The sequence below is a fragment of the Brassica oleracea genome, chromosome C2 (assembly GCF_000695525.1).
Source record: "Brassica oleracea var. oleracea cultivar TO1000 chromosome C2, BOL, whole genome shotgun sequence".
Classification (NCBI taxonomy): Eukaryota; Viridiplantae; Streptophyta; class Magnoliopsida; order Brassicales; family Brassicaceae; genus Brassica; species Brassica oleracea.
The window spans coordinates 4453415-4463773 of NC_027749.1; the positions used below are offsets into that span (position 1 = coordinate 4453415).

At 38.0% G+C, this 10359-nt stretch overlaps 2 protein-coding genes across 2 annotated transcripts; both read right to left on the reverse strand.

Moving 5' to 3' along the window:
* Window positions 1–6134: 6134 nt before the first annotated feature.
* LOC106325713 lies at window positions 6135–7520 on the reverse strand. The gene is made up of 3 exons (XM_013763771.1): window positions 6852–7520; window positions 6430–6573; window positions 6135–6258 (listed from the first exon to the last, which is right to left on the reverse strand). The coding sequence occupies exons 1-3, from the start codon at window positions 6926–6928 to the stop codon at window positions 6135–6137; spliced, it is 345 nt and encodes a 114-aa protein (XP_013619225.1). The 5' UTR covers window positions 6929–7520.
* Window positions 7521–8188: 668 nt separating this feature from the next.
* LOC106325712 lies at window positions 8189–10146 on the reverse strand. Its single transcript, XM_013763770.1, has 6 exons — window positions 10053–10146; window positions 9638–9840; window positions 9446–9572; window positions 9077–9364; window positions 8790–9002; window positions 8189–8475 (listed from the first exon to the last, which is right to left on the reverse strand). Exons 2-6 carry the CDS (start codon window positions 9838–9840, stop codon window positions 8233–8235), a joined length of 1074 nt encoding a protein of 357 aa, XP_013619224.1. The 5' UTR covers window positions 10053–10146; the 3' UTR covers window positions 8189–8232.
* Window positions 10147–10359: the final 213 nt, after the last annotated feature.

Sequence of the window (10359 nt, forward strand, 5' to 3'; positions counted from 1 at the left end):
GTTTTCTTCTACATTAGTAGCCAGACACATGATTGGAAACAAACCAGAGTGAGAGGATTGTCGATGGTTAACCAATATTAAGACGGGTAGATATTTTTGTTCATCTTAATAGTAGTGAACAATATATCGCAGCTCCGGAATTAGAACATTAACTCCGCTTTGCTAATATGGATCAAATGAATGAAAACGATAGGAAATTTCATTACAGTAATGTGTTCTCCCTTACACACAAAATCTAAAACCGTAATTTCATTTCCCAACTTTGTTGACCCAAAAAATTAAACGGAAACCAAAATAGCTATCCCACAAATGAGGACCAAAATTTCCAATTTATATTGGCTAAACCCTTCACGAAGTAAACTAATCCCTAAATCAAATAGGAAACCAGGAACCCAAACTGTTGGCAGAGAGAAGTAAATAGTCACAAGTTAGGTACCGCTCATCATCATATCTATGTAAGCAGTGAACTAAATTTTGCACACATAACGAAAGTTTTTACAGTTTAACTTACCCATTCTATCAATCCAAATAACCATCCTTTACAATTAATAACCGATTAATTAGTGTTACACATTATGAATATTTCATAACTAAGCAAAACCCCCCGTAAGTGGATGGTACTCTAGAACATTAAATTGACATCTACAATGGCTGATTGGTATTCCGAAACGATAATTTCACCTCTAACGCCCAATATTACATAAAACATAAGAAACAACAAATACACAAAATACTGGGTTCCAGTTAGGGCTGCTTAACAAAAATAGAGGACTTCAAGTTGACAAGGTCATTCCCTCAATATTATATGGAAGAAATGTCCCTCTTTTATTCTGAAAGGAACCCACACCTTGACTGTCTTACCTTCACATTCGTATCTTCGATGATAGCTTGTCGAGGAGAGCAACAAGCTCAGAAATATCTTTCTTCAATTCACTAATTTCTTCCTTTATTCCAACCATCACCTCCTCCATACCCGCTTGCTTGCCAGCAATAACCTCTATCTCCTCGGCAATTGCTTCATCAGCCCACTTGAAAACGTGGTTTCCACCGAAAACCGCCCCACATCTATAAAATTTCCGGCCTGGATTTTCTCTTATTTTTGAAGTTAAATATATGGTCAATGCTCCACAAGTACACCTGCGAGGAATCCCCGGACCTAATTCCATCGCCATTTCCTATAAATTAACTTTCCCGAGAACTGATTAATACATCAACAACCAAAGATTTCCGCTTACGATAGAATATACCCTTTTTAACTAGGGGAAGATGGTAGGAGCTCATACCTGATTGACGAATAGTGAAGGGAAGATGGTAGGAGCCTCTCTCCTCGAATCGAAACGCTTACTTTGAAACCTAGTTGAAAACAGAGAATTGAAAGAAGGTTATATGGAGAAATACGTTCTTCTCTACTTAAGACGGTGTGGTATTGGCTCCACGGGAACAGGAAAAAGCATGTGCGCACATGTTATATTAGAGGAAATCATGTCCCGCCCCTCATCTCTAACAATTACCTAATATGGTACTGTGGTTACCATATATTTTCTTGGAACCCATACGCGTAATGAAAGAAAATATTATATATTACGGCAAACTTGGACCACAAATACATATGTTAAAGCAGACGCTAACCTAACTAAATTACACAATATGACCATAAGCTATAATATTAGAGTATTTACAATTAAGTTCCTTACTATAGGGTATTTATTTAAGGAACAAAAGGTAAACACTAGAGAAGATAAGGATGACAATTACATTAACCAAAATTAAAAATATTGTTTTTTTTTCAACCGCTTATTGGCGAACTTCGATGACGCAGGAAGCTTATCAACCACCTGCTTAGTATGCGTTACTATTACAGATATTTACTAAACTTAATTAGCTTACTCTAGAAGACTTAGAGATGATAGAATTTGTAGACAGTGACATAAGTAATAAAATAACAATGAGCTGTTTTGTCATGTCAGGGGAAGTAGCATCATGATGGTAAACTAGCCCTAGATAGGCTGCGGCATTAAATGCTAAGATATGAGAAAGATTTGGTCCAATAACCTCCAACTGGAGGTGAAACCGGTTTCTAAAGCATGTATTTGTCTTTATATAGCTGCTTCCCCTATTATCATTTACAACACCACCTACCTTTACTCAAACCGGATAGCATCTGAGAAAGCGGAAAATAACTGCAGTTGACTGGGAGTCGGAGGAGTTGAGAAGATTCGAAAAGGTGATTTCTTTATACTTCAAGACCATAACCCTTTCTATTTCTTATTTACGAATGGGACCACAATGTCTATCATCTCCGACTAATGTTCTTCTTTTATATGGATAGATGGCACGTCTTGTTCGTGTTTTTAAGGGACAGTAGTTCAAATCACAGGAGGGTGTGTGGAGGTTCGAGCAAGATCCTACCATGACAGGCCGTGACATACTCGTTGCCAACACCGAGCAGCTTGAAGCACTTAAGGACCTTGTAAGGGCTGTTTTCTGTCTTCGTAGAGAAACCCCGATGGTAGTCACTTTCCAGCTCCCACAGTGGATGCTCGAGCCAGATGGCGAGACGTGGCCGCCACACAACCTCAACAGTAATGCGGACGTTGATATGATGATGAGCGTACATGAATGGAATGTAGAACCAAGGCTTTGCGTCATATTTGGTGCTGAGGATGTTGCTACATACCAGTTCAGGTGCAGAAGACCTTTTACCACCGGATCTTCCACATTCCTAGCAGAGGGTGTCACGGAGGAGCAACACATGGCGCTTGTGTTAGGTAAATTTACGTACAGATGAATATCGTTTACAATATATGTAAAAAATATGATTTTAAACCATTAACAACATCTTTGTTGATAGATATGACACGTGGTAACGAGCTACTGTGCAGTGAGCAAGTGCTTAACCAAATCTTTGACGAAGAAAAAATGGTCTTACTCTATCGTTTCTCTTTGGAGATTCAAAAAGCCAAAAACAGTCTTGACCTCAATTTAGGACTCATGGTGGAAACTGACGACCACATTGTACCTAATATCGGGGGTGAGGGGGAGACACGTGTTCAGCATGGAGGTGGAGTTCCCAACACTGAGGTTCAACCAGACGTAGCAAGGGGTGATCTTCCAACCGGTGATGTTCCCTCTAATACTCCTCCACATTTTGGTATGATTCTGTACTTACATTTTGTATTTACCTATTTAACTATAATGTGCCATAACTATAAACATATATATTGCTCAAAAAAAAAAACTATAACCATATACAGTCGAGTAAACGGTTGCCTATAGCTCATCTCTTCAGATACTTTAAATATATTACAGACCTAATTATTATATGTCTTTCATCTGTAGGATATCTACCTTCCAACACAGCTGCATCCATGAGGACCACTGCTCGTCACAGCATGTATGGGACACAATATTATACACCGCATATGGTCAGCATGGATGTTAGAGGAAGCTATTGGGAGAAGTTGGTGTCATCCAGATATGCAGTTGATGTGCAGAGAATTTATGGAGTACCAGGATCTGAATACGTTGGATATTCCCCCAATGACCTCAATATCGGTAACCCTACTGTTCCACCTATGCATGGGTCCCCAAATGGTCCACCTATGCATGGGTACGGGGTTCCTATTGAACTTTCTTCTACTGGTTCATCAACGGAGGTGCAGAACGTTGATGCCTTAGGAGTTACCGTCAATACATCCAAAGAAACCGGTATCGGAGATGGCATATGTGTCGAGAAAGGTTTGCGTAGACTGTTTTCAATTTAATGAAAAATTTTATTCCCTGAATTACTTAGTAACAGAGCATAGTAACTACCAGTTAATAACCAATTATCCTAAACTACATATTCCTTATTCGTTCCTCTGAAAGGGGAGTCCTCCAACCGGACAGGGCCCGCAACTCCTGCGGACTTGGACGTTAAGTTCCAGATTGGAGACATACAGCCGGCACCAGATGTTGAGGGAAATACTGGAGAGGGTGGGGAGGCTTGAAAAGTCTACCGAAGAAGATGTTAAATAAATAAGTGTCAGCTTAATGTATGATGTTTAAAAGCTTTTGGTGTTGTGCAATATGATCGTAGACTTGGTATGCATGGTAAAACATGGGAGTTCGTTTTACTATGATGCCGTTTTAACGAACCTCCAGTCGGTGTAATAGTTTGTTTTCTATGAAGTTTGCATGTGTGATATTAATTTTAGTAGGTTGCCTTTGTAAAATACTTTTGCTTCAATGATTATATAATGTAAACTTAAACCGGATTTACATTCTTGTTTTGGTTATTCACCCAAATGAGCCATAACTTATACCAGATAATATAGGTCAAAAAGAGGGGTCAAAAATTAATGCCACTACTAGAATCATGTTGTGTGCATTGCCACCTTTTGAAACTTAGTTTTCCAGTTATAGACAATATGGGAGGAACATCCTTAAGCGAGTATTACCTTCAACAAACTCGAGTCTTCCATCGTTATATTAAAGACAATGTTGTTTAAGTTAGCCGTAACATATTGTCTTTCTTGATAATACTAGTACAACAAGTGAGATAACAAAGTCAAATTACATAGTTCCCGATGAAATGACCTTCACATATTTTGTACCCTCTAATGCAGACAGATACCATCTAATGACTAAATCACAGAAACAGACATATGCAACAAGAGGGGAAAAAAGAGTTTCAGAGCGAGTCTTATAATATGACACATTGTTCCTCCAACAAATACAGTAGACAAGGTTGACATAAGACATGACGTAATAACCGGTATGCGTCGAAAAGAACCGGTATCGCGTTCTATAAAACAACTTTATTCAACCGCGTAAAAAACCTCTCCTACAGCTTCTGATGAAACTCATAAACCATGATCGCTGCCTTTTGTGCTTCCACTGGAATGACAGATGGAGTGATAGACCTACAGCCGTCAAACCCAAACAGGGCATGTGCTTGGATCAAAAGACAGGCGGTCAACGCTGCATCTGCCGGATTGGTGTTTTGTGCAACACCTTTGATTCTTTCAACCACCAGTTTGTTCCCGACAGTATGAACAACATTCCCTAAACGTCTCAAGAAATAAGGAAACATATCAGAGATTGGGTGAAGCTCTTTTACCAACGCTTCATCCATAATAAGACCTGGGTTGCAGTCCAGAACATATATCTTTGACGAAGGGATATCTACACAAAGGCCAACCCAATGTCTGCGATCGACGTTGAATGGAATATACCACCTCGCCACAACAACGTCTCTGGGGCAACTCTTTGTAACATAATCTACCATTCCTTTAGTGAAAACATATTCTTCCTTCGACTTTGATTTCTTAAACTTTGGATAATTCCTTCCAAACAAAACCTAAACCCGACTATCGAGGAACACTGGAATGTTATCGGTCCGACCCAACGCTTGATTGTTCACGTTGAATGCAACAAGCCTTGTAAGTATATCTATGACCTGAATAAAGAAAGCTAAGGACCAGTGAGGATACAAATAGAACGGATAACATACTCAATTACGCGTAACATACTCGGCCAGGAAGAAATCTGTTCCTCTCTCCGATATCGACCACGTCCTTGCCGGTTACTGACAAGCCCCCAACATTAATAACACTGGAACGAAATACAAAACTATGAGAATGTAGAGTCGCTAAGCTGGTATATGTCATGAGAGAAACAATCAAATATATTATTCTTCAAAATAATGAAAAGAATTGTGTAAAATACCACTATTTCTTAAGTAGGAGCTTCAGACGCAGGTACTTATCACGAATCCCAGAATAGGCATACCCAATCATCCTAAAAAGTTTTCCTTCACGAGCCCTATTAACAATGGGAGTGCCACACTGGTAGTCATTGATAAGTTGCGGAGGAACATGCCGCATGCGCTTGCTTTTATGGCAACTCAGAGTATCTTCATTATCGCCAACCTCTGCTTCGATAGGTTCTTCAACGGAGATATTTTTACTATCTCCCATTTCGCCAGCTTCCTGCCGCCGTTCGGCTCCAAGCTTCTGAGTTAAGCCAAGTGAGAAAGAAGGAATCTCAGGTTGAAGGAATACGTCGACCGCCTATTCACATTTAACATCTTTGGCTTTCGTAAAAATAGCTTACATAGTAAACAAGAAAAGAATTTTAAAAATTGGTTACATTTACTCCTCCCTATTGCGGCGTCTGGCTGCGACCACAGACAGATGCATGCTGACTTGTACCACCGTCAGCGCACCCAGCCGAACGGACCTTGCGAGCGAAGGAGGTATGGTAGGTCGCAGATCCCTACAGGTCAAAAACAATTTCAAAATGGCAAATTATTAAATGCCTATAATTTAAATTTGCTTTTACACTTTCAAAAGCTTCACATGTCGCTGGAGGGAAACATAAGTACACATTACTTATATGGTAAACCTATTTGTTGAATTGTAACAATATAGGAAACATAAACTTTACTTCGGATAGTTCCTTTGAAAGCTGTTTCGCGGACATATGCTTCTTTGAATGAAGAATGGATGTTTCATTTTGCCCTTTACTATCTTCACGAGGACAACCAGCAGATAATGGGGATCGCTGCCTATGGGACTCCACCTCAGATCCCTGACATGAAATCATCTAACTTAAAAGAAGTTTTTTCGTACTTAAAATAACAATATAAAGCATAACAAAAAAAATTTCACAATTATTTGTTACTAAAAGACGCAACTTTGGAGGACAGTAGAACATTGTTGCAATACATATCTGGATGTCATTATCCTAAACCGGATAACATAACTATTTACAAGGTTTCCAGAAATCTTCTGTAGGAATTAAACGTCTGCTTTTCAAATTTTTTATACTATCTATAAATGTACACTTACAAGATGTGAGGGACTTACTTGGCACCGTTTCGCTGACCTAGGTGGAGTTGAGTAGTTACTAAGATTTTCCAACACATTATCAATAATCTGGTCATTGCTATCACGCATTTCAGGGAGAATATTTTCAGGGAGAACTCTACTTTCCACTACACCTATGACTGGTCCAGGAGTTGTATTTAGACCGACATCTATTCTTTCCACCTCATGGGCGAGTTGTGCCGGAGTATTATTCTGAGAGACTTCTTTATTTCCCACTTCATTAGTGACTGGTATGGCGTCTGGAGCTTCGACTGCTCGCTGAGTATTAGCTTTAGAAAAGTACGAAAGCATTTCCCTCTTAAAATTCTGCAGAATTGTATCCACACTACCAACAACAGAAGCATGATAAGCGAGAGCATTGGAAGACACCTCCTTCACGGACGCAACAGCAGCAGAAATTTTTCCCTCCAGTCGATGAATCTCAGGTCCGACAATGGAGTCAACAAGAGCTTTGATTTTCGATTCCTCGCTGAGGTCTATAGGTGCCTCATTCGGCTTATGTCTACCTTCGTTTCTTTTTCCTCCTTCTTTAACCTTCTCACGCATCTTCTCTACATCCACTTTACTCACCCCACCTCTAAGCATCTGCTTACGGATAACAACGTTATTTGAAATAAGATTAACCAAGTTGTCAACCTTGACATCAACACCATCCACTACAAGAAAATATGAATATTGCTACCACAATATTTGTCACAATATATCTTTTTTTCGTCACAAATTTTCTATTGTGACCGATGTGTGACAAATTATGAAAAGTCACAATAAAATGGTCACAATTCAGTTTACGTGTCAAAATCGTCACAATTTTAGTGACCATTAACCGCAGTAACAAATTTGTCACCAATTGTGACAAAATATCAAAGTCACAAAAAAAGACACAATTTGTTACAAATTAAATTGTCATATATACGTTGCAAACTGTGACCAAAGTTAAGCCACAGAATCGTCACAAGTTGTTACCAATTATGTAACATATTCTGACCAAGATTATGTCGCTTATTCGTCACAGTTAGCTACGGAAAGAAGGTAATGAAATTGTCACAAACTCTTTTAATTTGTGACGTTTTATTGTTACTAATCTATGTAACATATCATGACTAACAGAGTGAAAAGATTAGTCACATTTACAACATCAGTTTTAAATATATAAATATTATATATAATATTATGGTGAACACTAAAAACGTTACCATTAATATACCAAATAAAAGTTAACATCCAAATCAAATAACAAAGATAGGTTCACAAAGATAATAACATGAAATAGTCTTAACGAAATACATAATAAAAGATATTAAAAACATGGGGTGAACGTAAGCTTCATGGAAAGTGGAAATTTCTGGAGGTGGATCCAAGTCTAGACACTTAGATTTGTGATAGACTGAACCAGAGTCTCCATATTCTCAAGTCTTTTCTGAAACTGCAGATTCTCTTCACGGCTCTGTTTTAGTTCTGCTTCCACCTCTTGCAATCTTTGTGTTATCATTTCAACTTCTTCAGAAGCTTCGGGTGCAGTCGACGAAACATCACAAGCTGGTAAAATCTTACTGTGTAATGCTCCAAGTCCAAAGACACGTCCCAGTTTAGACATTCCAGCAGCCTAATAGAAATGTAAAAACATGAGAACAAAAACAAAAGCACTACAAAAACTGTAACTACAATAAATAAATACTACTGTTTACCACTATAAACATCACAAGAAATGCATGTGTGGTTCGTAAAAAAGAAAAAAGCCACAACAACAGTGACTAGTTTGACGCTATTTTATAACCATAAGCCAGTTATGTACTGCTTCACACTAAGGAAAAATAAGAGAAATAATCAACAATGTAACTAAGTGTAAATATTTAGTATTAATAAACATCACAAAACATGATTTTAAAATTGTAACAGTATAAGAGTTTAGAATATTACCCTGACATAAATTTCATTTTTTTCACACTGGTCAAGATTCTCAAGTGTTACATTATCTAGACCAGAAGATTCGAGCTGTCCCAAACGTTCTTCCACGTGCTTCTCATAAGTTTCTGCAACCAAGCGAGCACGCTCATCAACGTATGTTCCGTCAGGTCTTTGATGAGTTTTTTTCATCACAGCAATAAAAGAGTAGTCTTCGTTGTTTGCTTCCTTTAAACAATTACAGAATTAGAAAAGAAATGATACAAGTGATCAAAAACTAAGAATGGAAATATAAACCTTACCAGCACATCTTGAACTTTGGCATAGGAACATGAACCCGCTCTATGTCGATGCGGACCTAAGCCATTGCGATCAGACAATCGAGAAGCACGTGCACTAGCACTTGTTTTTTTGGCCTTCGGTGTTGCCCAATAATCTTGCATAATGGTCCAATAGTCAGACAAAATCCAGTCAGGTTTTACTCCTCCTTTCTTTGCAACACTTACCATTCCTTTGAGGCGATAGGCAGCAAGTTTCTTAAACTCCTTTTCAACTGAATAGTTGATCGAAGCATCCCAATTGAACTTTTTCTGAAAAATAGTATAGCAAACAACATGAATTACTTATAAAACCATTACATAATTAGATAAGAAACATAAAATAAAACATACCTTAAACATTGAAAACCATGTTCGTTTATAATAAGGCGGCACTTTTTTCCAAGAGTACCATGGTCCTTTAAAACAACTTTGAATGATCTTTCTGATTGCAGTTGACACTTCAGTGTTGTGTTTAAACCTGTTCCATTGAAATAAAATTAGTAATGAATTATAAGTGTGAGACAAATGGTAATTGGACAGTACCATTTAGATCCATTCTTTCGAGAATGATGGAGCATGGGCAAAGATGTACGAACTACATATGAATCTTCCATATGTACACTTGGTTCGGAATTTGCAACAGGTGTAGGCGACAGAGCAGGGGAAAGGGGTTCTTGTGAACCACTACCAAATCGATGATTTGATGATCTCCCATAGGAGCGCCCACCTATTATTAGTGAAGCCATCTAGGAAAACAATTGATCAAATAAGATATAATGTAATCATGAATATAACTTACTCGGCCTTAAAATAAAGCTAAGGCCATAATATGTGAGTTTCATTACAAAAGCGTGGTGATGGATACGAACAATTACGTTTAGGTTAGCAAAATCATGAATCAAAACTTTGATACAGTTTTAGCAATCCAAATCCAAATCCAGATTCAAGTAGAAATCACCTTTTTACTGTGGAAGGCAAACCAACCGTTGGAATAAGGAAGACAACGGAGGGACCGAGAGAGCAACAAATAAAAGAGATACCTAGAAAGATAATCTTTTGTGAGTTTTAATGGGTTCGTGAAATTTTGGCAACACTTGAAGCGGTATAATTAAAATTTTATGCCTCCACGGCTCCACTTACAAAATTTAAGGCGGCTTGATTAAAAATTTAGAAACCCCACTATCTAATTTTAAGACGTCTGGTTATTTAACAAAAAATATTTACTTAATAGAAATAAGAAAAGTATGTAGCTTAAATAAATCATA

Coding starts and splice junctions, on each gene's coding strand:
- LOC106325713 (XM_013763771.1), bottom strand. CDS start 6,928: ATGACCAGATTATTGATAATGTGTTGGAAAATCTTAGTAACTACTCAA. Junction 6,574..6,851: donor GGTCAGCGAAACGGTGCCAA/GTAAGTCCCTCA, acceptor ATTTCATGTCAG/GGATCTGAGGTGGAGTCCCA. Junction 6,259..6,429: donor TTTCAAAGGAACTATCCGAA/GTAAAGTTTATG, acceptor TTTGACCTGTAG/GGATCTGCGACCTACCATAC.
- LOC106325712 (XM_013763770.1), bottom strand. CDS start 9,840: ATGGCTTCACTAATAATAGGTGGGCGCTCCTATGGGAGATCATCAAAT. Junction 9,365..9,445: donor CATGGTTTTCAATGTTTAAG/GTATGTTTTATT, acceptor ACTATTTTTCAG/AAAAAGTTCAATTGGGATGC. Junction 8,476..8,789: donor AAAATGAAATTTATGTCAGG/GTAATATTCTAA, acceptor CATTTCTATTAG/GCTGCTGGAATGTCTAAACT.